This window comes from Bos indicus, chromosome 7, assembly GCF_029378745.1.
Source record: "Bos indicus isolate NIAB-ARS_2022 breed Sahiwal x Tharparkar chromosome 7, NIAB-ARS_B.indTharparkar_mat_pri_1.0, whole genome shotgun sequence".
NCBI classification, from domain to species: Eukaryota; Metazoa; Chordata; class Mammalia; order Artiodactyla; family Bovidae; genus Bos; species Bos indicus.
The window spans coordinates 61,686,167-61,713,251 of NC_091766.1; the positions used below are offsets into that span (position 1 = coordinate 61,686,167).

Consider the following 27,085-nt stretch of genomic DNA (forward strand, 5'->3'; position numbering starts at 1 on the left):
GGCTCAGAGAGATTGAGGCCCTTGTGACCCTTGTCACCTGCCACCTTGTATTATAGCTGTTCACGCCCCTGTCTCATGCCCTTCTGCCCACGCTAGACTCCTGAGTGGCAGGAACCACATCTGCTCTCCCTCTGATATCCCCAGTGTCCTGCACAGGGCTGGCTTTTCATGGCACTTAAAAGCATTTATTACATTCAATTGGGTTGAGTGAAGATTTGTGAAAGGAAAGGAAGACATGTTGAGTAAGAGAGGGTGAACAGAGAGCATTAAGCAAGGGGCATGAGTGTGTTCAGTCGCCTCCAACTCTTTGCGACTCTGTAGCCCGCCAGGCTCCTCTGTCCATGAGATTTTGCAGGCAAGGATACTGGAGTGGGTTGCCATTTCCTCCTCTAGGGAAGCAAGGGGCAGAGAGCAGCATAATGCAGTGTCATGCTGGGAATCATCTTCAAAGATCTTTTCACCAGTGTCTCTCCTACCCACATTCAGCTTGGGGACTCCCTCAAGAGCAGCCTGCCAAGGAGTTTCCAGGCTCTGCTTATTTACCACCAGTGACAGGGAGCTCAGCACCGATGAGGTAAGAGATGACCCAAGGGTATCACTCAGCCCAGGGTCAGGTAGTCCCCCGATAGCTCATTTTTACTGAGTACTTTCTCTGTGCCAGGCATATTAAATCCACAAGAGGCAGGTACTATTATTATCCTAGTTTGACAGATAAGGAAACCGAGGCATGGGGAGTTGTATAACTTGCCAAGTTCTCACAGTTGGTAAGTGGTAGAACACAGAACACAATTCAAAGCCCAGGAGTGTGGCCCTAGAGAGCCTGCCCTCCCAACCTGATACCAGTGCTGTCCATTGAAATAAATGCAAGCACATATGTAACATTTTCTAAAAGCCACACTAAAAAAAAAAAAAAAAAGGTGGGAAAAAAGGAACCTGAGAAATTTATCTTAATAATACACCCACTTGAATCCAAAATAGTATCATTTTAGCATGTAATTAATCTAAAAAAGTCATTCATGAGACACTTTACATTCTTCATTGGGTTCTAAGTCTTGCAAATTTGGTGAATATTAGAGTACAGCTTAATCTGAACTCATCACATTTCCAAAGCTAAGAAGCCCTTGTGACTAGTGGCCACCGTACTGGACCTCACAACCGAATACTAGACTGCCTTTCAAGGTGCTTGCTGTGCTGTATCCTAGAGCATAGGAAGCAGCCAATAAATGTCAGGCACTATGATGATTATTTTTATCATTGCTTGTTGTTGGTGATGGTCCAGGGGGAAGCTGGGCTGAGGCCCCAAGCCCTTGGCATAAGCACTGCTGTTTCTATTCTTAATGTGAGTCCTTCCAGCCAGCAGCTTGATGTCTCCCAGGCTAAGCCAACTTGTGTGAGCCCTTGGCCTGTAGGTCGAGAAGAACCAGCCTCATTCTCTCTAGGATGGGAGGGAAGAACCAGGCTGAGGTCTCCATCTCCCCAGCTGAGAACCACATGAAGTGAGGCCTCCTTGGGGTTTGTAAGCCTGTGGTCCGTCTGCCGTGGTATGTGGGGTAGCCAGGCTCACATCTGGAAGGGAGAGTGCAAAGGCCCCTCTTTCTGGGTCCTTGGAAGGACCACACCTTCTGTAGCACCTCCTGTATGTCTTAGGCAGACTAGGCCTTTACACAGAACAATCAAACAAATCCCCACCATTTTTAAAGTTGTTTTTCCATGAGACCCCATGAGTTAAATGGAATAAGGATAAGGGGTCAGCATGGTCCCCATTCCTCTGAGATCCCTGGATAGTTGCTGAGCACTGGCAGAGTGGTTCCCAAACCTAAATTTCAAAACCTACCAAGCCTCAAAGGTTGTCATCAAATTGGCCTAGGGTGTGGCCAGGGCTCTGGGATATGTAAAAGATCCTATCTGCCTGATCTATCAGGCAGACAAGTTTGGAAACTGTTGTGCTAACCCTTTGGGGCACCAGCTCATCTAATTCTCACAGTAGCTAGGGTGCAGGTGTGGTTATAGTTCCCACTTTACAGACGGAAAGAAGCTCACAGAGGTAAAATAACCAGCCCAAGTTCAGACAGCCAGCAAACAGGCTGTCTAGGGGTTTACCAGCAATGGTCTTAGCCAGTGGTGTACAGTTAAATGTTTAACAAAATCACTGGACAGTGACTGCAGCCATGAAACTAAAAGACACTTGCCTCCTTGAAAGAAAAGTTATGACAAACCTAGACAGTGTATTAAAAAGCAGAGACATTACTTTGCTTACAAAGGTCTGTATAGTCAAAACTATGATTTTTCCAGTAGTCATATATAGATGTGAGAGTTGGACCATAAAGAAGGCTGAGCACTGAAGAGCTGATGCTTTTGAACTATGGTGTTGGAAGAGACTCTTGAGAGTCTCTTGGAAGCAAGGAGATCAATCCAGTCAATCCTAAAGGAAATTAACCCTGAATACTCATTGGAAGGACTGATGCTGAAGCTCCAATACTTTGGCCACCTGAAGAGCCGACTCGCTGGAAAAGACCCTGATGCTGGGAAAGATGGAGGGCAGCAGGAGAAGGGCCGACAGAGGATGAGATGGTTGGATGGCATCACTGACTCAATGGGCATGAGTTTGATCAAACTCAGGGAGACAGTGAAGGACAAGGAAGCCGGGCGTGCTGTGGTCCATGGTGTCACAAAGAGTGGGACACAACTTAGAGACTGAACAACAACTACTCTAGAGGGAAAAAAGCCCTGATTCTTAGCATTTGCCTATATCCATGGTGTAATGACTCCCACCACAGCTCACTTCGAGCTACCAAAGCGATGTCACTGAGCACAGAGTTGGGAAGTGCTTCACACAACTGACTTTTGTGTCAGTAATGAGATCCAGCACATGGCTGGGCCCAGGCGCATGGTGAAACGGAAGTCCTGTTGAGTGGGAGGCAGATATGGTAGCAATTTGCTGAATTTTTAGTCATGGAACACTTCCTCAAATGAAACATTTGAAAGCCCCAATATTTCCAACACATAAAAAACATATGTTATCAAAAGTAGAGGTTTATTTTATGAACTTAAATGATAATATCTTGCTTTTGTTAAACTAGGTGAGCCCCAGGGCAAGGTGAGGACTTGTGAGCCTGGGCAGAGTAGAAGGTGTAAAGAGCAGCCTCTTCTCAGAATCAGGAGCCTTGTGGGCCAGGCCCACTGCTGACCTCACTGTCCGTGTGGCCATGGGCACATCCTTGCCCCTCTGGGCCTCCATCTTCTTGTGTGTCCCGGAGGAGACTTGACTGCTCACAGGACCCCTGGGGTGTGGCCTTCCAGGCTGGCATTGGCTCTGTCGCACCCCCTGCCCAACCCCAGCCAGCCTTGCCCTGTATTTATAGCCATGACTTCAGTCTCTCCGGTTCCACTGAAGCTAGTTCCCAGGCCACATATTTATAAACCCAGCAGGGCAGAAATAGACGTGACGCACAGAGAACTTGGCTGACTTGGTGAGCAGGCTGGATTTGGTGTGTCCGATGGAATGGGCTCAAGCCCCCAGTATCCCGGGTACCAGGACGCACGGGAAATTCAGAGCTGGAAGGGCACTTGGAGACGCCAAGCCAAGCCCTGTGTGTGTATGGCTGGGGGTCACCAAAGCCAAGGATTGAAGGGCTGTGTCCAGGGGTGCAGAGGGCATGGCAGAACCAGGCCCATTATGAAGAGATTTTGGCTTTGTGCAAAATGGCTCTCCTCAAACCCTGGGGGACCTTCCCCCATCAATGAGCATGCCAGGTAACTTTCAGGTACCAGCTTGGTTTTTTTCCTGCTCTGGGACCATGAAAAGAGATTATCCTCTCTCAGCCTCTGTTTCCCCATCTGTTAAATGGGAATAGTAGTAGGTACCTATTTTATAAAGTTGTTATGGGAAATAAACAAGATCATACTTGATATCATATACCTGGATGGTGCCCAGCACACAGTGTTCAGTTAAATATGGCCCTTGTTCTAATTATATCCTCAGTCACCTCTTAACAAACTTAACAGTTATAACAACAGCAACTGCCTCTTCACAAGCATCTACACACATTAACTTATTTAATCCTCACCACAGCCATAGGATATCATTATTATTATCCTCAAAATCATGGGATAACATGTGTTTCACATACAGGAGACCCTCTATCCACTTAATGAACTTGGGAAAGAATTTTCTCAAAGAAATAAAGCTAATATGTGAAATTGCATTTTTATATACTGAACCATAACAATACTCAATCCTAAATGGTAGACAGGTTCTTAGCAGGACATGAAGGTTCTAAAGTGGTGAATGATCGAATAATCAGAATGTTAGCATAAGACATATCTCAGGGGCTTGCAGGATTTGTGTTCCTGAGTTTTCCATCTAATACGGATTGTATGTATTTTTAATTGCATATGAGAATTCAACATAATAGGGAACTTGAGGGACTTCCCTGGCAGTCCAGTTCAAAGCATAGTAAACTTGAAATACATATGCATATAAATAGAAGACAGCTCTACACGTGTGTGTGTGTGTGTGTGTGTACATATGTATGATAGCACTACATATATATGTTTTTGCCACACTGCCACGGTATGTGGGATCTTAGTTTCCCAACTAGGGATCGAAGCCATGCACTCTGCGATGGTACCACAGAGTCCTGACCACTGGGCCGCCAGGGAAGTTCCAAGATAGCATCATATTAATGCCCCTGTTTTTTCTGTCCTAATGATACACACACTCTCCAGTTCCCTTTTCTGCTTAATTATTTTTCCATCACACTTATCACCCTCTGACATATTTATTTATTTTTCGTCAATCTCAACTAACACGTGAGCTTCACGTGGGCAGGGTGCTTTTCTCTCTCTCTCTCTCTCTCTCTCTCTCTCTCACCGTGTACTGCCAGGACTTAAAATAGTGGATGGTGCAGAGCAGGCGTTCAGTAAATATGTGTCAAAAGAATGAATGAGTAAGCGACACTGTGCGTCTCCATCTTACAAGAGGGCGACTGGAATTCAGTTCCAGTTCAGAGTGGCCCAGCTATCATGGGGCTTCACTGGGGCCTGGCTGACACTCCTCTCTCCTGAGACTAGCCAGTGCATCTGGTTCAGGAGTTCTTCCCAGCCCCTCACAGCCACCCCTTGTCAAGGGACAGTTTCCTAATGCTTCTGGAGCTCTCCCACAGGATGCTCATCCAACACCAGCTCCTCATGTCCCAGGAGTAGGATGGGAACCTGGGGAGGAGGGAAATGGGGAGGAAGGAAGAGCAGTCGGAGCAGGCTGGGCAGCTAGAGTAGTGAGAGCTGCAGGTCAGACAGGAAGACAGGAGGCCCTGATTGGTCAGTCTGTCCCACAGGTCTGGAGGGACAGGTCAGTAACATTGGGTCACATTTGCACATCTTTGGGGACTGACTCTGCCCACTGGAAAATGCCTGGAGAGGGCACATCCAGTGAGGATTTGGGGACACCTACAACCTTGCATACTACCATCCCCACCAACCACTCTGCCTTTTTCTGTTGGGAAAACTGAGGCTTATTGAAAGGAAGTTATCCTTCCAGAACACAGAGCAAGATAACTTCAATTGGTGGGCTTCCTCAACCTCACCAGTTCTGGAGGTTGGAGGGGTTTGAGATTCTCCCTTTGGAGTCAATGGGGAAGAGACCCCACTCCAACCTTGGCTCCCACCCTCTCCTGGAGACAGAAGCACTAAGGCAGGAACATACTCTCAGCTCAGACACCTGCAGACCACAACAGCTCTCCTCCTAGTGGCAGAGAGAACTCAGCTCTGGACAGTCCAGACAGTAACCCCCACCTCAGCCCCGATGTGAGGTGCTGCCAGATGGGTGTGGCAGGTAGGTGCACCCTGAGCCATCTGGATCAGTACTGGATTACCCCTTTCCCCAAGGTGACTCCATTTTCATCCCTAGGCTGTACAGTTAGTACCTCAGTCACACTCATTATTACACTTGATAAATATTTATTGAGTGATTCCTGTGTACCAGGCTATGTACCAGGCATTAGAGATAGTCTTTCCCTTCTCCCCCTCCCATCCTTCCATCCTTCCTTCTCATTCATCCATTTGTTTAGTAATTACTTTAACCATTAAGGCAGCACATTCTATGGATATGAGTGATATTTGGAGCTAGACTATCAGGATATGACCCCTGACTCAGTCACTCACTAGCTGCGTGAGCTTGGCCAGTCACGTAAGTTCAATTTCCTTATCTGCAAAATGGGGATAATAATAGCATCTTCCTTACAGGGCTGTGATGAGGGTAACATGAGTTAACGCACACTAAGTGTCTGGAATAGCACCTGACGTAGTAAACACTTCATAAACTGCAGCTATCATCCTTGTCATTGTTATTATGTGCCTGGCCCTGTGCCAGGTGCGGAGGAAGTTCTTCCAAAATGCTGCTCTCACAGGGATGCCTGCACGCCAGCTCTAGTTCCAGCCTCCAGCTTCTGCTCTGGCCTTGCTGCCTCCAGTTCCACCCCCAGAACAGGGCCTTGCACTGGCTCCCCCAGCCCGACAGGGCTACCTCTCCATCACCTCTCAAGACAGCAGGAAAGAGTCCAGGCAGCTGAAGTCTGTCACAGTTTGACCATGTTCTGTCACCTCCCTTGGCCCTGCCACACATGCCTTAGCCTCTACCTATTCAGGCCCTTGTGGTTCTCCAGGTTCATCCTCAAATGGTCCTGCTTTCTGGCCTTCACTGGGTCTTGATGGACGGAGTACTCTCGACTCATCAGAATGCCAAGCACTTCCTGCCAAAGTCCGTCAAATTCAATTGAAACATCATCCTTCATCCCCAGGAAGCCCTCCTTCCTTCCCCTCAGCCAAGAATCATGAGACCTGCCTTTGAATCTGCATTTCCCTTTGTTTGCAACTTTTCTTTATCCCATGATCAATGGGGAGCCACAGAAGGTTCCTGAGTGGGTGAGCAGCACACTCAGAGATGTACTTTAGAAGAATGGACCAGATCCTACAGAGGATAGATGGAGACAGGGAGAGTTTGCAGATGGGGAGGCCAGGGATGGTCTTTCAGAGGAATAAGAGTTTAATCTTCCTAGACTCCTTCTCCCCTTTCTGCCTACTCTAGTCTCTTCCTTACACAACCAGATCCTGTGATTTCCCCAGCATTGACTTAGTAAGTCAGAGGAAAAGTCAAAAGTAGAACCCCAGGCCTGAGCCTGCAATGCATCCACTTAAGCCCTGACCCTCTGGATCCCCTCACTCCGTTTACTTCCTCTGCAGCTGCAAAAGCAGGCTGGGGGCCCTGCAGATGATGGAGAGTCAGGGGAAGCCAGACTGGGCTTTCCATTTACCCAGCCTGTGAGCCAACCATCCCTAGAGCCCCACAGGTGAGCAGCACACAGCCCTGGTCCCTCATCCACTGCCGAGTGAAGAAGGAGCCTGTATTTCCCTCAACGACCCTGGGAATCTGGCTGTGTTTTCATCTGTTTTACAGAAGGGGAAACCAAAGCTCACAAAGAGTCGGGCAGCCAACGAATGGAGGAGACAGAATTCAAACCCAGATCTGATTCCAAGGCCAGTGCCCTTCCCCCATGACACAAGGAACAGCAGAAGGGACTATGAGGCTCCGAGGGCATGTTCCTTGAGCCCATTCATGGCAGAAGCCAGCCACAGGAGGAGCCCAGGGAGATCCCAGCAGCAGACCCTCTACAGCCTTGGACAGAGGCTGTAGAGATCTGATGCTCAGCTTGGCTTCCGGTCCTGGGGGCCCTGCTTGCCCTCATGGGAGGTCAGGGGAAGGAGGACGGGACCACTAGGGAGGCAGCAGGGGTTATGTGAGGGGCCAGAAGCAGGTGACTTGACACCTGGGCTCTAGCACCAGGCCTGCATCTAGACTTTCTCTACAACCTGGGTGGTCCCTTTCCTGTTCTGGGCTCAGAGCCCCCTCTCCGAGGTAAGCACTGTGGGTATGCTGGACTGTCAGCTCTGTGCTAAGGCTGGATGGCCTAGAACCTCGGCCTGCGTCCAGAGCAGGGCTGTGGCTTTTAGCGAAGCTGATATTAGATGACCTCCTCTCTTGTCTGCTGAGACTGGAGTGGGCTGTCTCCTGCCCGTGGTGGAGCCCATACCAACAGTGTGCTATGTCTGAGCGCAACCTCAGGGGCCCTGTGGGGTGTTGCAAACTAGTCTGAATATGTGAGTAAGAGGACAGGGACCCAGCAGCTCTGCCACTCACTGCCCTGTGACTCTGGATGCTGAAGGTACCTCTACGTGCCTCAGTTTCCCCCTCTGTAGACAGCACTCACGCAGCTGACTCAAGGGAGTGTCAGGTCAAAGCCCTGGCCGAGCACCAGCAGATGCTCAGTAAGTGGTGGCTGCCATTATTGTTCTGGGTCCCAACACCCTGTCCCGGCCCCAGGCTCCCGAGTAGGGTGGGTATTCCAGGGCTTGGGCCCACACGGGGCCTGCCCAGACCCCCCAGCTGGGTTGGGAGTCTTCCCTCCTTGGGAGGGAGACTTGAATTGGAGTGCTCCTGCCAGCTCCTCCCCCCAAGCTTGGCAGTGTGAAGACAACGCCGGCCAAAAATATTTGTGTGGGTGGCGGAAAGTTAACTTTTCCGCCTCTCTTTTCTTTCCTGGAAACCGTGGCCACCGTCAAATAGAGCAAAACAGAAGCAGGCGTAGAGTGAGGCGAGGCCCCGTGGGGCGTCAGAGGGAGCCCTGCCCCCCTACACCCACTCCCGCCTCCTGCCATCTGGCTCTCTGGTGGGGCGGTGGCAGTGCTGGTGGGGAGAGCCGAAGACTTAGAATCATGGCATCCCATGATGCCGGCGTTGGATGGACTCTCCAGCATCATCTGGCTTAAGCCCACCATGGTGCCTTTGCAAAATGACTCCAGAGGGCAGAAAGCACCTGCCCAAGGTCTCAGAATTCTCCTGGCCCTGCATGAGATTCTAGATTCTTTGAAACTGTAGTGGCATAAATCTGGCAGCAGCTGGTGAGTGAGAAGGAATTTGGAGGCGAATGAGACTCTGGAGCCTCTATTCTCTGGGTCCATCAGGGCCAAGGTGCCAGATCCAGGTTCAGAGATCAGCCTTACCAGTTGCTAGGTGTGTGACTTAGGCTGGAAGTCACTTGGCCTCTCTGATCCTCAATTTCCTCACCTCTGAAATGGGATAATAAAAACAGTACCTCCCTCACAGGGTTGTTCTGAGGATCTCTTTCGATAACCTAAGAGAATAACCCAGTGTGGGATAGGTGTTGAATATCCTGAGTGCCCATTCTCCTCCGAGCAGAAGGTTGGCTTCTCTGTACTGATTTCCCTGCCACTGAGGCTGCTGTAACAGGTGTCTCTTATCTTTCTGACTGAGGTGCCTGTTGGCCTCTCCCTGGTTGGCACTGATATGCTGCAGCACCTGGGAACATACTTATCTTTCCTCTGGTCTACCACACTCTGCCAGCACAGCTCCAGCCAGAAGCCAAGGCCTTGACCTAGCCTGCTGAGGTGGGGGATGCCTGGCCCTGCCTGTGGACAAAGGCTTGGCCTCCAGGCCCTGCAGCAGCAGAGGTCAGCCCAGGCTCTGAGGTTGCCGATGTCCACAGTCTTTCACGATTCTCAGGATTCTCACCATCCATGGGCGTGCAAGGATTTTCCCCTCCCTGTTTTGCAGTAGGATAAGAGAGTTATAGAGAGTTCAGGTTCTCCCAAGTTCACACAGCTAAGCAGTGGTGGAATACGAGATCTGGTAACCAATATCTATAAACTTCAAGGTTTCCTCCCAATGCAACTGGTCATCGACCCTGTTGTAAGCTCTACCTGCCTGTCCTGGGCCATCCGGCCCATCCCTACCCGGGGCCTCCACAAGTGATTTTCAAATTCTTGTCTCCAAACTGGAACTATCGCCTGCTCTTCAGGCCTCTATGTGGAGCTGACCGTGTGCAGCTCCCCCGGAAATCCCAAACTGAATTCATCTCCCTGCTCCCCTGAACACCTGCTCCTTCCCATTTATCCCTGATCTCTATTAACGAAATCACGCTGTCACCAGAGTGACGAACTGGGCTGCATCCTAGCCTCCTCCCTCTTCCTCCACACCCACTCTCCATCTGCCTCCCAGCCCAGCCAATTCTTCCGCCCAAGTTTCTCTCCCATATCTCCTCCTTGCATCCCTATAGGAAGCCTCCATCCCCTCTCTCCTGGATTATTCTCATTTTTAACATTTATAAATGATCATACTGTTATTATTATTGGCCCTGTTGTCATTCACAGCTCCCCCATCCACAGCTCCATGAGTCAGAGTACCATATCTTCTTTATCCCCATTGGGTTGTCAGGACTTTTTGTGGTGTCTGAAATGTAAATAGGAGCTCAAATTTTTCTGTGTGTGGAATGAAAAGAATAGTTGATATGTATTAAGTTATGACTCTGAAACAGTCTTAAACCCTCTGCAACACATTTTCTCACTTAATCCTCATTGCAACACTGAGATGGAAATATTACAGTTCCTGTTTTACAGATGGGGATGCTGAGGTTCACAAGGTCATGTGGCTTGTTGCCCACCACACAGGTGGGATTCTAGCTCAAAGCCTGGGCAAATCAGGGCACCACATCCCTTGGTGCAGAGCCTCCTCAGGGGGTTGTGCCCCTAGTCTGTACCCTCTGCACCAGCATTCCTGTGATTCCTGTGGCACATGTACCTTTGGGCCACATGAGAGAAATTTTTCTAGGAGGTGCCCAAATAAATATTTTTAAATAACTAGATATTTATTTAATGGGTATTAAGGGGGGAAATGACTTAGCACAACATACTTGTGGTTTTCTGCAATTATTGCTTAAGATAAGCCTAAAATAGTACAAGTTATTTAAAGTTGATTTATGGGAAGATAATAAGCAAATAAAGTGTCAGGTGGCATAAGGGTATAGCAGAAATTGGGGATGTTGAATGACTAAAGCTTGGGACTTTCCTGCAGACACGTGAGACCGAAATCCCAGTCAGTTCTCAGGGTCCCCCTAAAGTGGACTCAGAAATTCCGCCTGTAACACCCAGTGAACCATCTCATGCACTGTTTCTTTTCTCCCTTTGCAGATAGATCGTCTTGAAGGGGAGGCCTCACAGACAAGAGACAGGTTAAGAAGGAAGCCTTGGGGGTCCATCACCAGCCCCCGTCCCAGCCAGGAAGGCTTGCAATTGGACCCCCTTCCAGCTCTGTGAATTGGCTGAGGAAGGAAGGGCAGCCAAGAGCCAGAGAAGGCCCCAAGAAGAGCAGAGACCAACAATCACTCAGGTGCCTCTGCCCAGCCCCAGTGCGGGCACCAGCTTCTTTGTGTCCGTGAGGAGAGGCTGAACCATGCTGGGCCCCCACCTCCCACCCCTGCCCCCGGCACCCAGCGAAGGTGGGTCTACCCCTTGCGCCTTTGGGGTCCCTGATGGCAGCTACAGGTGTCTGGCCTTGGAGGCCGAGGAGAGCGGCGGTGAGGAGGGCCTGCAGGGAGAGGCAGGGCTCACAGACTTGGAGGAAGACCAAGTGGCCAGCAGGAGTGGGGACAAGGCCTGCAGAGCCACCCAAGGGCCACCACAGCTTCCCAGAGCCCTGGGCACCCAGCCACCCAGCTGCTCCAGGGAGGCACGAGGGGTTTCCCAGCTTGACAACAGAGCCAGTCAGGCCGGGGACCCCGTGAAGTTCCGGCAGGTGATGACAGCCAGCCTCAGCCCCAGCCCGGGGCCCAGGGTTGCCCAGAAACCAGGTAAGCTCATGGCCCTTTTCCCCTGAACTGCCAGAGTCATGGAGGACCCCATAGGTGCTCAACATGTACACACACCTCTGGCCATATTTTCCCATGGTACACAAGAGTCCATCCGAGTCCTGTGGGCCTGCACAGACTAATAGCCGTGGAGACACAGGGGAGGCTGTGCCATCCGTGTCATTCCAGCTGGACCACATCTAAGCACACTCTTGGCTCTGCCAAAGACAGCACGTGAGAAGGCTGTGAGAGAAAGCCACGTTATCATGCTTAGTTAAAAAAAGCCCATCGTTCACTCTTGTCTGCCTGTTAATCGTTCGTGGTAACAAATGACCTTGGAGTGGGAACAACCGATGGGATGGGACCATCTCGCTGAACACACTGAGTGCCAGCTAGTTGAGGGTGCTGGGGACGCAGTACTGGGTCACACAGGTGTGGTCCCTGCCCTCATGGGGCTTTTGAGGTAGAGACTGAGCCTCTGGTCTAAACAGACCTCCTGATCTTACAGGTGGGAAACTGAGGCCCAAAGTGAGGAAGAGACAGCTCCTGGTCAGCCTGTGGGTGGTTGAGTTGAGCCTATATTCCTCATCCAGGCTTCAGTTTTCCATCTGTTAGAGGTGACAGAGGCACGTCACTTGGACTGCAGTGAGGACCCAATGACAGTGTGTAGGGGAGAGCTTGGTGAACGTGGCATGAAGGAAGGAAGGAAGGATGATCAATTTCCTATGGCGGCAGGAGACAGCTGAGCAGGGCGGGACAGGGAAACCCACACTGAATCACCTCCACTGCCAGGCCCATGGAAACGCTGAAGTGGGTCCAGATGGGAGGATGTGAGCCGGGCCATGCTCACTCAGGCATGAGATGCTGCTAACAGATGCTGGGGTGCAGGGCATGTGGGGGACCCAGGCCTGGGAGGGCTTGTGCGTCAGGAAACTGAAGGAGCACTTCATTTCTGTGCAGGCGTTGCTGACACCCAACCTGGCATCTCACCAGCCTCCTGCCCACTCTCTTTTCTGAAATAATTCTCTCCAGGGTCTGACCAACCCCCATGGCCACCATTTCCTATTCCCTTCCAACAGGGAGCAGGGAGGAGGGGACTTAAAACCAAGGAGGGGACTTCGATGCATCTAGCGCAGGAAGGGCGGAGGGTCCCAGGAGGATCCAGCAGCCTTGAACTTGGAGACAGGCCTCCAGGTCCCCTAGAGCTGGGAGCCCCAGGATCTGCTCCCTCCCCTCTCATAGACCATGGCTAGGGTCAGGAGACAAGGGTGGCAGTTCTGGACCCCCTCAAATCCTTTCCCAGTTTCTTCATCCATGAAAATAAGAACATGAGCCCCATCTACCTCACAGAACTATCATGAGGTTGCAGGGTAATTTAGATAAGCATGTAAGGGATGTTGATAGCAACTAAAACAATCACCATCAGTTCAACAACACAATAGCTATTATTTGTTGAGCCCTATGTGCCAATTCCACTGTGCTAAGAGCTTCACATGTATCACTTCATTTAATCACATAACAATTCCCTAAGGGACATACTGCTACTATCTCCATTATACAGATGAGAAGACTGAGGCCCAGAGATTATAAGTGACTTGTCCAAAACTCCCAGCTAACAAGCTCTAAGGCCATAATTCAGTCACAGTGTTTTGCATGTGGGCTTTGCTCTTGGCTACCACTGCATTCTGAATCTATATGGGAGAGTGTTGGGGAGAGAGTTGTCTGCTGACATCTTGGAGGGGAAGAGACCGTGTGTGGAGAGACAACGATTAATGGGTCCTGATGGCTTCTCACACGGAGCTGGTCCATTTCATAGTATCTCATTCTTGTTGATCTTACTCTGGCCTTTCATGGTAGGTTTTATTATCCCCATTGTACAGGTGAGGTAATTGAGGCTCAGAGACTTAAGCCCAAGGTCCTAGTCAGCACTGGAGCTGAGACTATGATCTTATTCTTCTTGCTCACAATCTGGTTCATTCTTCTCTTTAACATCCAGCCAGATGGTTATCTAGTTCTGTCCTGAACATTTCCTAGGACAGAAGAGGCAGGAGTGACCTCAGGAGGATGCAGTGGGCAGGGAAGACTTCTCAGAAGTAGAGGCAGAAAGGAAGCTGGGTCTTGCAAGAGAGCAGAAACCTGGGTGGTCTTGGGTTGGAGCCTACACTAGCCTTTCTGCTCCCTTGGGAAAGGGAGTGGCCACAGTCCCTTCTCTCTGCCTGGAGATCCAGAGGGAAGAGGCCTGTGGGGCTGCCAGGTTATTAGTGGATTAGGGCTTCCTTTAAAAGCTTCCTCCCATTATTGCCAAAGGATTATAAGCATCTTCAGACAATTGCATCCATCCTTCCACAATTATACCTGCCTCTCTTGAGTGCTCCCTGAAAGTTTTAAGCATGGGCCAAGGCATCTTCTGCATTGGGCATCCAGCACTTGGGATAGGTGGGACCCAGTGCCATTTCTCTAAGGCCTGGGTACCAACTGAGCAGGGTAGGATGGGGTCCTTAGCAGGCTGGAGGGTCAGGGGATGCAAAGAGATGAAGTGGGCAGCAGACTGCAGCTCATCTTTCTTGCCATCAACTACTGCCAACTTGAGAGAAGAAACGTGGGAAGGAAAGTTACCTAGGGCTCCTGATCAGCGCTGGTTAGTCTATAGCTCACCAGAGAGCCCCCTGCTGTCCTCTCCACAAAGTCTCAGCTGATCATAACTGGCAGGGCTTATTGAAATTATTCTATAGATAATCTTGTGGAGATTCTAAAGTCTAGAGATGGCAAGTAGCTTGTCCAAGGTCACTCAGTAAGCTGGTGGCAAAGCTAGAGCTGGAACCCAGGGTTTCTACCTTCCAGTTCAGCTGCCAGGCCCTGGGCTAAATGCTTTGTGTGGGCTATTTCGTCTTATCTTCTAAACAACCCTAAGAAGTGCACGCTTTTCTTAACTGTTTCACAGATGAGGAAACTAAGGCATAGCAAGTTTAAGTGACAAGTCAAAGTCTTAGGCTGGTGGGTGGAGGAGCTGACATTTGAACCCCGGGAGGTCTGGCCCATGCTTTCAACCACCCTCTGTGCTGCACTGTCTCCATGGAGACAAGGCAGCAGGCTGTTTTTCACCCACGGGGCTGGGGAAGGTTGGGCTCTGGGGGATGGTGGGGGATTCTGCCAAGCCATACCCTCTCCTCCCAGGGAGACCAGGGATCCACTGCCAGTCCAACCCCTCCTCTGCCCAGGGCTTTGGGAGACCCACCTTCCCTCCTCTTCAGGCATTGTTTTTGGGGGCCTGGGGTATCGGGAGGATTTGGAGACCTTCCCAACTCTACTGGACACAGCTCTGAGCCTCTGGGGTGGAGATGGGGGTATGGATCTGGGTTGTCAGGGTAGCCCTGCCCCTGGCCACGTCTATCCTGTTGAGGTAGAGGAGTCAGTGTCCATGATGAGAGCTAACAGTGGTCACTGGGCCAGGGACAAGGCCCTTGCTCCTCAGGCCCGTGGAAGAGAGGCCAGAGGCAAGGCCCCACCTACTCCCCTTCCCTCCCTTCACCAAGGTGACCATAATAGGGGTGATGGTATAGAGACAGGGATCACAGGTTCACGTATACTTCACACATGTACCCACACATACACACTCACACCCCCTGCAAACATAGGTACAAGCAAGTGATGTCTACACACCACGTTCTTATGCAAATACTCACGGGTATATATTCACATCTGCACACATGTGCATACACGTACTTGCTCTCAGATACCAACACACCCGTGCATAGGGTAGGCATTGGAACATACCCTCCCACAGACCCCTGCCTCACTCATGCAGGTCTAACTTTCACATGTGGACACATTCATCAAATTTGTATACATAGCAGTCCCATCAGCAAACATACAACCACACACATTCCTTCCCTTAGATACAGGTTAAAAGCATGTTCTTCTCTCCATTTTCTTTTGCTCACACACCTACACTGTGCAATCTCTCTTGCAGGCACACACGTTTTTTCTACAGGCATATCCACTCTGCACACCCACTGTCACACGCCCACATACAGACCGAACCACTTTCTGTCCTTCCTTTTCTCCATCTTTTTCACTTTCATACCCACCCACGCAGTAATCCTAGCCTCCCTCCCTCTCTCTCTCTGTCTCCCACACAGTTTGTTTCCTGGTTTCTCACAGGCTGGGCTGTAGCGCATGCACTCACAGAGCTGGCAAAATCCTGCCTGATGCCAATCCCCCAACCCCGTCAGTGCCTGCTCCCCCCACCATGCCACCTGGGGCAGCCCTGGCACAAGAGCAGCCACTGGGTCAGAGGAACTCTCTGTGGCCAAGAAGCCAAGCAGAGGGTCAGGAGAAGCTGGGGAGGGCTTGTCCTGTCTGTCAACTGACCCCATGCACTCTAAGTCCATCCGCTGAGGACAGGGGACATCTCAAACCAGGCCACTTGCGGCTCTGCATTTCACAGAACCTCAGGTGGGTGGGCTTACGTCACCACATTTCCAACTTCCTCTAGCAGAAATCTAAACACAGAACCCTGATAGAAAAAACATGCAAGTGGAATCATCCTGGGTAAGGGGGTGGGGTACTTGGAACCCAGGGAAACTTTGGTGAAAACCCAGGACAGCGTTTTCCAAGTGTGGTTTTGTTTCAGAATTGCTGGGGGAATGAGGGTGCTTATTATTCCAAGTCCACCGCCAGCCCTTCCACCACTGGGAGGAGGCACCTGATAGTGAGATCTCAACTTTCCACAGCATCCCTACTTGATCCTGATGCATGATGACCCCGTCATGGGCCTCTGAGCATCACTGCCTCTGTTGTTGCTGGCTCACCAGTTAAGTCAGCGGATGGCCCCAGACAGCCTGGGAGGTGACAACCTTCCTCAATCCCCCTTTGCCTAAGTCCCACTTGGCGGGCTGGTGATATTGGAGGTGCTGTCAGTTATGGGGGACAGGATCACAAAGACAGATTTAAAATGGAGTTAATGGGAAGGACAGAGGAAAGTGGGTGGGGGTGAATAGATGCGAGACAAGAAGAAACTGAGCGAAATAGCAGCAAAATTTAGGGACCGACCAAGAGAGAGAGAAATTGAGGAAACAGAGACACACTCAAGCAGTAGAGAGTGAGGCCAGGGAGAGGAAAGAGAGGAGGAGACCCGCGGGGAGACTGCAGGCCGAGCCCCAGGGGGAGGGAATCGCACCTCCGAGGGCTGGGCGGGGCGGGAGGGGCGGCGCTAGGGCCCCGGGGAGCGGGCGGCTGGAGCTCGGCTCGCCAGCCCGCCCAGCCCTCCCGGCTCCGGGTCCCCACGCAGCCCGCTAGGCGGTGGTGGAGGGGGCCGTGGCGGAGGCTCCGAGGGGCCACCGGTGTGGGGTGGGGGCGGCGGTGGGGGGTCTCGCTCAGGGTGGGGCGCGCTGATGGACGCGGCCAGGTGCGCGGAGGTGGCGGCGCTAGTGAAATCTGGGACCAGGCGCGGAGGCTGGAGGTGAGTGAGGGGCGCTGGCCGGGCAGGGGTGCCGGCGCCCAGCAAGCCTCTCCCCTTCCCACCTGTGTCGGTCCGGGCGCCGCCCAGGTGGAGGTGCAATCTGGGCTCCAGTCCCCACAGGCAGGGTGACCTTGGCCAAGTGGTTGCTACACGCTGGGCCTCAGTTTCCCCACCTGTACAGTGGGGCGGCAGAGGAGGGGGTCTGGGGAAATCTCGAAGCCTCGAAGCAGCTCAGCGGCGGAGGAGGGGGTCGGGGGGAACACCCCCGACGCCGGGCAGCTACTCCCCGAGGCTGCGTGGGAGATCCAGCCCTCGAGCCCCAAGCCGCCAGCAGATCATGGCTGGGATAGCCCCGGGCTCGCAGGTGGGCGACAGCCGGAGGTGTGAGCACCCGTACCAGTTCTGGGGAAGAGGGGAACGGCTGGTCTCGTGAAAGCTGAAAGCGGCGGGTTGGGTTGGGCTCCTTGCTGGGTTGACCAACATGGGCGCCTGTGGGGCAGAGGGAACGGCGTGTGCTGGGCCCGCGCCCCCGCCTCTTCTCGCGGGCCGGGTGCCCACCGCGCTGTGCCCGCTAGGTGCGCAGGATCTGGGCCCCGCAAACCGCAAACCACGCGGGGGGGTGGGGGGGGACCTGCTCAAGCCCCACCTGGGGAAATCGAGGCCTCTCCTGAGTGCCTACGGGGGCGAGGTGGAACTGCCCTCCAGGCTCTACATCACATTCTCACAATTCGCCCTGTGTGCCAAGGTGATTGCTGAGGCCGGACAGCTGAAGGGTGGGGCTCCTATCTAACTAACCACTGCACCGCCGCCTCAGCGGGCTCCGTCCAGATCCCTGACAGGACCTTTTGGAGAACTCGGAAGAGAACTTCTCCCTCCCTCCCCACCTCCACTCCAGGTTATAAGCTAATTCTGGATGGGGACAGGACTTTCTGTGTTCCGTGGGTCTGGGTTGTTCACAAAGGACAAGAGACAGTGGGGAAGCATCATGCGAACCGGTCCCCACCCTACCCCAAGTGGCAGGTGGCACGGGAATACACCATTTTGCTCTGTGATCTTGGGGCAAGCCCCCTGCCCTCTCTGACTCCCAGTGAGAGGGTGGACGGGTGGCCCCTGAGGGGCTACCTGCATTGAAGACAGCAGCCACTGGTAGAGGCTTTAGGGGCAGTCAGAGGTTACCCCACCCTTGTCATGGTGCAAGGATTAGGATGAGATAGGATGCTGTTCAGAGGGACTAGGGTAGGCTAGGTAAGGGACTGGAAGCCTTGCAGGTGCCAGCCTGCCTGTCCCCAACCCCAGGCCTGGGCCCCATCCTGTCTTGGGGGACAGCACCAGAGACAGACTGATGGCCTCTTCCTCCTCCCAGACCTGTTGTGTTAATGTCAGACAGTGGGATGGCACCTTGAGGGAGATGAAAACACTGTGCGTGGGGCGGGAACCCCTGCCTCTGTCTCCCAGTGGGATCTTGCATTGGTTCTTCCTCTCTTCCTTATCTGTACAATGAGGGCAATGGACACAAATCACCCTAGTCTGATATTCAGAGAACTTCCCAAAAGTGAATTGTTTGCTGCTATGCCAACCTTGGCTCCCAATCGCCACTTTGCAGGCTGGCCCTTGGGACCACCTCCCTTCTCTCCAGTCTAGTACCTAAATGAAACTGTGGTTGAAATCAGGATTTACATGGTTAAAATAAGGTCTTTAACTCCTTCCTTCGCTTGTTATCTGTTACTTTTCCCCTAAGGTGAAAAAAAAAAAAAAAACCTAAATAAATAAAGACAAAAAACCCTGTGGCATTTCTAGCCTGGCCTGGTTCCCAACTAATCCCCAGCCTCTTCAGTCAGCATTTTATCTAATCTCTCCATTTTAGAGCTGGGGAGACTGAGACCAGGGAGCAGAAGAGATTGGCTTGGGGGGTTCTGTGAGGAGAAGACAGCAGAGCCCCCTTTCCTTGGGACAGAGCAGCTCCTCGACAAGCAGGAGGGCCAGTGTAGCCGAGGAGCCTCTGGAGAGATAGGAGAAGTACAAGAGGAGCCTCCTTCACGTCTCCTCTCCAGCCCTAGTCATGTCCCATCTCCCTGGGTGACATGCGTTTCCCTGAGCCCACCCCACAGCCTTGGGCGCTGGGCTGGGCAGGGGTCAGCCCACTTTCTCCACCTGCCAGGACAGCCGTGGGCCAGGGAGAACACACCTCCCGGCCTAGGGGCCTGGCCTGGGAGGCACCTTCTCCTTCAGGGCAGCTCCCAGGCTCCCAGACATGAGCTCATCGGAGCTGCTGGTGCCAGAAAGGGAGGGACTGAGGGGGAAGCAGGCCACACTGCCCAGACTGGGGCACTGAAGGCCCCTGGGGCAGTGGAGAGGCACAGCGGCCCAGGCCTGGCAGGCTCTGGCCCCACTGTAGTGTGAAGGCAAGGAAAAGGCAGGTCAGCAGAGGGTCAGCTGGGGTGGGGATGGGGGCGGGCTACGTGCTGCGGGGGGTCCAGTGCAGAGGTGCAGGTGCTAGGCTGACCTCTGCCACTTGCCTGCCACGTGACCTTGGGTAAATCCCTGTATGGACCTCAGGGTCCCTGTCTAATTAGGGGGTGCACGGGTCCTTAGGCACTGGGGTTACAATAGTGATGATAGACAAGTTCCTGCCTTCAAATTGCATTTTAACTGGAGAGAGAGAGAGAAGAAAAAGGAAAGCAAAGAAATCAGCAGGACAGTTTCAGATAGATAAAAGTCATATGAAAAACAACAAAAAGCCATGTTGCAAATTTGGCGAGCACTTAAGAGGGGCTTCTTCGTGTTGGTGCGTAGGGAAGGCCTCTCATCGGAGGTGACACCTGATCGGAAACCTGAATGGTATTTGAGGGTGTGGTCATGGCAGGCTTTGTGGATTTGGCTTGTCCAGAACTTGGATCTAGAAGAATGGTAAGAATTTGGTTGGGAGGAAAGATGTTTCAGAGGATGGTAAATACTCTAAACTAAGAGCTGGGGGTGCGGAGTGGGGTGGGCATGGGCTGTGGGTTATGAAAATGCCTTCATCTCTCAGCGCTTCGGGCTGTGGACCCAAAGGAACCCAGGCCCGTGAGGGTCATGGGGTGGCTGGGCTCTGCTGAGTAAGGCCTGTGAGTGTGAGTGTGAGCTCAGAGTCTTTTGTGAACTGTCATTGGACACTGTGGCTCAATTGCTACCCAGTGCGGCCAGAGGAGGAGTCAGCATGGGGACAGCCTCCAGGCCCTGTAACTCCAGAGGTGCACAAAATCCCTCTCTCCGGAATGAAATCTTCACCAACTGGCCGCTGCCTGTAATTCCACCATCCTAGCTTCATCTTTTCCACTCAGTGAGGCAGTATAGCGTAGGGCTGTGTTGACCCAACCCTACCCTGCCCGGCCTCCCAGGGCTGCTGCAGGTGAAGCAAAATTCTGTCTACTCCTGTGCTAGCCACTTCCTGCATGCCTGATACACAGACCCTGGGGTTGGACCCCTGGACTCTCTCTGGCTTTATGGGAGATCTTGAGCGTGTTACATAACCTCTCTAGGCTTGTGTTTCCTTGTCTATAAAACAGAAACAATAGCAGACCCTATCCTGTACTGTTGTTCTAAAAATTTAATGTGAAGATAAAAATAACTATTACCTTTTAAATAGTATTATCATGTTTTGATCTCTGTTAAAATAGCAAGCCCTGGAGAAGACTGACACTCGCTCAAGACTCGTATCTCAGTGTATGTTACTTTTTGACGTTTAGCCAGAGACAGGTTTTTATAGTGGGAGGATGGGCACAGTATAGTGGCTAGGACCTGGATCGAGCTTCAGGAATAGATACTTGAACACTCTGCCTCAGCTAACAGGCTGGTGGTCTTGGACAAATCATTTGTTCCCTTGGGGCTGCAGGCTTTGGTTCTGAGCTACTATGGAAAGGACTAGGAAGGATGGAAGGGGATTGTGAGTGGGAAAGAGCTCGACAGACACGAAAACCACTGGGCTGGCAGGAGGGGCAGCCACCAGGGTGGGGGAGGTGGGGGCAGGCTGGATGCGCCCCAGAGATAGGAGAGGGGGCTGACGTGAGACTGAATTACGTGAGGCTGCACATAATCCTCTGGAATAAAATCTCTTGGAGACTAAGTGTTTGACAGATAAAAAGCCAAAGTTCTTGGGAAATAGTTATCTTTTAGGGTTACTGTGTGCCAGAGTGTTTTAAGTTCTTTACATGTCAGCAACTCTATGAAGTAAGTACTGTTATAAGTACTATTACTATCAACAGTTTACAGATGTGAAACAGAGGCACAGAGAGGTTAAGTGAGCTTCCCAAGGTCACACAGCTGGTGACCGGCCAGGTTCAAAATCAGGCCTTTGGCCCCAAAGCCTTTGTGCTTAACTCCAGTACAGCATGCTCTCTCCTGTCTTATGGAGTGCCAGAGGCTCAGAGGGGCCAAGCCACGTGCTTGAGAACATAAGTCATTCCCCTCTGACCCTCATCATCCCTGCCCCCTAGGTGCTGGAAGGAGGAGCCTCCCTGGGTCTGGGGTTCTGAGGTGCACCCTTGAGCCAGCTCAGCCTCTTGTCTTCCCCTCTCCCCTCCTCTGGGAGCAGGTTGGGGAGGATCGAGTGCACTGGGAGTGCTGTGGGCACGGGAGGCTCTGCCAGGGCCTGACGAGCGGGCATCCTTAGTGTCGGTCGTGACGCCTGAGTGGATCCCAAAGCTGGAGCTGTAATACACCCCCCCATGGAGTCTGGCATGACTCCCATCACTGGATGGACGGGCGAAACTGAGGTCAGAGAGTCCAGGGACAGGCCCAAGGCCCCAGGCCCCAGGCCTGAGCCTGTCACACAGGATCCCTGAGTCTCCTCTCATACTTTCCAGGCTGCTCAGGACTCGTGGGCTTCATGAGGATGTGGAACTTGGGGACCCTCCCACCGATGGCCAAGGTGGCCCCTGGTCTCAGCCAGGACGTGATTCCTGACATGGCACCTTTGAGGACGGCACATGAAGCTGGGGGATGGGGAGGGTGCTGATTAAAAAATAGACTGTCACGCGCATGAGGAACAGGCCTGCCACCGCCCAGTTCTCGCCAGTTGGCTCCCAATGCCCAGCTGCCAGGCCCCACTCAGGGCTCCTGCAGGAGGCCCCGCCTACCCCAGCACTGGCTCTGGGCCTGAGGCTGGATGCTCCCAGCCACCTCGCCTCTCCTCCTCCACCCCTGCCCCACCTCCAGGCAGATGGTGCCCTCACTGGGCCTGGGTGGGCCTGTTGGCTTTAAGCTGTGCAGTGGGTAGGGGGGGTGGAGGTCTGGCATCCCCACACACTGGCTGTGTGGCCTTGAATGCAGCCCTTTGCCACTCTGGCCTCAAACACGGAGGAGCAGTGTTACCAGCTAAAGCTCTTTCCTGCTTCCAGAGCCTTTCTCAGATTCCCCTGCTCATTTAGACGTGACCACCAGCGCTCCCCATTCAGAGAGGTGATGTGCCCTGTGAAGCCCACTCAGCCGGAGTGTAGCAGGGCAGAGGGTTAGAACCACATCATCTTCCAAGTCCTAGTCCCTTACAGCTTCTCCAGGGTAAGAACAGTCACTGAGAACCACGGAGGTAGATGTGAGCACTGTTTTTATTCATTTGTTCCCTCATTCAGTCAGCAAATGTTTATTCAGCCCAACTATGGCCTAGGCCATAAGTCATGGCCATAAGACTGGAAAAGGTCGATTTTCATTCCAATCCCAAAGAAAGGCAATGCCAAAGAATATTCAAACTACTGTAGAATTGCACTCATTTCACCTGCTAGCAAGGTAATGCTCAAAATCCCTCAAGCTAGGCTTCAGCAGTATGTGAACCAAGAACTTCCAGATGTACAAGCTGGATTTAGAAGAGGCCAAAGAACTAGAGACCAAATTGCCAGCATCCATTGGATCATAGAAAAAGCAATATAATTCCAAAAAATATACCTACTTCTGTTTCATTGACTATGCTAAAGCCTTTGACTGTGTGGATCACAACAAACTGTGGAAAATTCTGAAAGAGATGGGAATGCCAGACCACCTTACCTACCTCCTGAGAAACCTGTGTGCGGGTCAAGAACAACAGTTAGAACCAGACGTGGAACAATGGACTGGCTTAAAATTGGGAAAGGAGTACGTCAAGACTGTATGTTGTCACCCTGCTCATTTAACTTATATGCAGAGTACATCATGCAAAATGTTGGACTGGATGAAGCACAAGCTGGAATCAAGATTGCTGGAAGAAATATTAATTACTTCAGATATGCAGATGATACCACTCTAATAGCAGAAAGCAAAGAGGAATTAAAGAGACTCTTCATGAAGGTGAAAGAGGAGAGTGAAAAAGCTGGTTTAAAACTCAACATTCAAAAGCTAAGATCATGGTATCCGGTCCTATCACTTCATGGCAAATAGATGGAGGGAAAGAGGAAACAGCAACAGATTTTATCTTCTTGGGCTCCAAAATCACTGTAGACGGTGACTGCAGCCATGAAATTAAGAGACATTTGCTCCTTGGAAGAAAAGCTATGACAAACCTAGACAGCATATTAAAAAGCAGAGACATCACTTTGCCAACCAAAGTCCGTATAGTCAAAGCTATGGTTTTTCCAGTAGTCACATACAGATGTGAGAGTTGTACATAAAGAAGGCTGAGCACTGAAGAACTGATGCTTTCAAACTATGGTGCTGAAGAAGACTCTTGAAAGTCCCTTGGACAGCAAGGAGATCAAACCAGTTAATCCTAAAGGAAATCAACCCTGAATATTTACTGGTAGGACTGATGCTGAAGCTCCAATACTTTGGCCACCTGATGCAATGAGCCAACTCACTGGAAAAGACCCTGATGCTGGGAAGGATTGAGGGCAGGAGGAGAAGGGGGTGACAGAGGATGAGTTGGTTGGATGGCATCACCAACTCCATGGACATGAGTTTGAGCAAACTCTGGGCAGTAGGTCAGGGAAGGTCAGGGAAGCCTGGCGTGCTGCAGTCCGTGGGGTCACAATGAGTGGAACATGACTTAGTGACTAAATACCAACAAAAATGGCCTAGGCATGGGGGCAGGGATACAGCAGAGAAATGACAGTCGAGGTCCCTTCCCTGAAGGGGCTCCTGACCATGGGGCAGGACAGACTGACATTAAAACAAATATTGATGGAATTACAAATCTCATGAGAATTTGGAGGAGAGGTAGAAGGTGCTGTGGGAGGAATGTGACCTCCTAGGAAAGGTGCGTCCTCCCTGAGACCTGTCAACAGACCTCAAGGAGAGGTATAACCAGAAAGGGACAACTGAGGGACATGGGGAGAGAGGGTTCTAGGGAGGAGTAGCAGCCAGTGCAAAGGCCCTGAGGTGCAAAGTGCTTGATGCCTGTCTGAGTCCTTGAAGGAAGGCCAGCATGGCTGGAGTGTAGGGAGGGCAGACACCATGAGGGGAGCTGCAGCGCAGCCTGGAGGGGCAGTAAGGCTTGTCTTGCGGGGCCTGGAGCCAGCAAAGGGGCTTGAGGCCGAGCCTAGAAGGGAGGAGCTGTTCCTAGTGCTGGTCTTAGAGGCTGGTCTTGCCTCCTTTCTTTTCTGTTTTCCCTCCCATTCCCATCCTGACTGTGCAGCAGACCCCTGCACGCTCCCCCAACCACTTCACAGGATGACAATGCAGAGTGCTCACACCTGACCTTCCTCTGCCTGGATCTTGTTTGCATTCTAATAGTCCGTATTTTCATCCTGCCTCCCAGGAGGGTTCCAGTCCCTGCGGCCTTGAATGCAAGCTGAGGAGGGCCAGATCTTGGGCTAGAGGCTACTGTCACTCCAGCTGAATGCCTCTGTTCAGGTGGGAGCCTGTGGACCAGGAGGTTCAGCTTTTGGCTGAAGGAAGGCCTGCCGCTGGACCAAAGCCCACTGCCTGAAACTGTGGCCTGTCCCCTGTTCCACTCCAGGCACGTTCATTCAACCCCAAAGCCTTGCTAAGACCCAGCCCTAGGAGGAGTTAGGAGGCCTGCGTTGTGAGCTGAGCTCTGCTGTATGCTTTTGGGCATAATTGTATTCATTTCTGGACCTTGGTTTCTCCATCTATTTTATAGAGAAATACTTGAGTTTTCCTGCACGCAGTGTATGGCCATCATGGATGCAATATCAGCATCACCCAGAAGCTTCTTAGAAATGCAGACTCTGAGGCCCCACTCCAGACCTCCTGAATCAGAATCTGCAACTTAACCACATCCCTGAGTAATTACTATGCACATTAAAGTATGAGAATCACTGTTCTAAGTCAGTCGTTTTTAAACTTAAAAAATGTTTTAATTAAAAGCTATAGGATCTTCCTCCCTCTCCAAAGTCTTACAGATGAAATACATAAGAAGGGAACCACCCACTCTGTACTTATTCATCTCATGAATGAGGGGGGGATCGTGGGGGCTGGGCCTGGGGCACGGGCTTTATTGAGAGGGCATCAGAAGTGGGGAGGAAGAGGAGCAATTCTGGTGGGAGAGGGTGGGTGGTGCCTGACTGCCCAGGCCAGCTCTGACCTCCAGGGTCTTCAGACTAATGGGTTTGGAAAAGTGGGCTTGAAGAAAGGACGCTTGACAGTCCAGAGTCCAGCAATGCCTTTCCCCGCTTGTCCCCATCTTGGTGTCCTACTCTGTTCCCTGAGAAATCCCTGAAAGGGTAGCCGGTGCTATTCTTAGCGTGACAGGATGGTGAGGAGAGATCGTGCTGGTGCATTATTTATGCCTCTGAGTCAACAGGATTGCATTCAGGTCTCCCAGAACACGGCCCTCCCCGGCGGCCTTCATCACTGCCCTACCAGGACCCAGGACCCAGGGCCCCTCCCCCTCTGGCCCTGACCATCCCTGCCCCATGCCTCCAGCTCCCACGCTGGGCAATGGGTCATGAAAGACAATGGCGAGCTGGGAATCAGAAAGAAGTTCGCGATATCATCTCATTTCTCACCCATTCGGCGCATATTAACCGAGCATACGGCACGTGGTAGGCGTGGGTTCCTGCCTTCCAGGAGCTCACACTTAGCCTGCGAGTTAATGGTGCTTTGTCATCGCAAGAGCCTGTGTGCCGGGCCAGATGCTGCAAACTTCACATGGAAGATCTTACCTTCCCAATCACCCGGCAGGATAGGAATTATGAGACCCCTACACCAAGGAGGAAACTGAGGCTTAGCATATACCAGGTAGTGGTTGCTCAGCTGGGATCTGAACTCAGGTTGGCTGGAGCAGAAAGACCATTCCAGATCAAATGGTAGCATTGAGCATTAGGGCTTTGGGAAACCCCTGCATTACCTGGTGAGAAGGGCATTTCTGGCTGAGGTTGTCCCATTGTCAGTGAATCCTGAGCGACAGGAGAAGCACCTGGGGTGAAAGGATTGTGTTTGCTGTGTACACAATACCCACTGTGGGCTAGAAGGCAACGCCTTATGGGATGAGGTGACAAGGCCCCAAGGCGGCACATCTCAGAGGAGCTAAGCCAAGGACCCTGGCTGGGAGCCAAAGACCTGTGTTCTGTGAGATTCCAAACTTTCTCTGCCTCAGTTTTCTGGTCTGTAAAATAGCATCACAATCTCTGCTCTACTTCTTTCTCTGCCGATGTGAAGCTGCTAGGAAAGCTATAAAAGTGTGCACATATTCAATGATAATTACTGCATAGAATTATTTATATAAATATATTTTCTTAAATGTATTTTCTGTTGACATGGGGTCTATTTGCCAGACTCTGTTCCAAGAATTTTCCTATTTGTTAATTTACTTAAAAACATGTTTATAAAATCAGGAGCTCTAGGGACTTCCCTAGTAGTCCACTGATTAAGACTTCACACTGCCACTGAAGGGGGTTCGGGTTCAATCCCTGGTTGGGAAATTAAGATCCCTCATGCCACAGCCAAATTTTTTCTTTAATTAAAAAATAAGATAAAATCATTGCTCTAAAGCCCATTGAGTCCCCAACCTGGCAGTACTTCA

The 27,085-nt window shown here is 51.6% G+C and overlaps 1 protein-coding gene across 2 annotated transcripts in view; it reads left to right on the forward strand.

Annotated features, from left to right (window-relative positions):
- The first annotated feature begins 11,287 nt into the window (after positions 1–11,287).
- The window catches only part of SYNPO (synaptopodin), a 38,506-nt gene continuing 22,708 nt past the window's right edge, over positions 11,288–27,085 (forward strand). Inside the window, exon 1 of one of the 2 annotated variants that reach the window (XM_070793857.1) lies at positions 11,288–11,699. In XM_070793857.1, the coding sequence (XP_070649958.1) occupies positions 11,303–11,699 (397 nt within the window). In that variant the 5' untranslated portion in view covers positions 11,288–11,302. Of the gene's footprint in view, positions 11,700–17,003; positions 17,158–27,085 lie in introns of those variants that run through there. The other variant, XM_070793858.1, reaches the window with a different exon arrangement.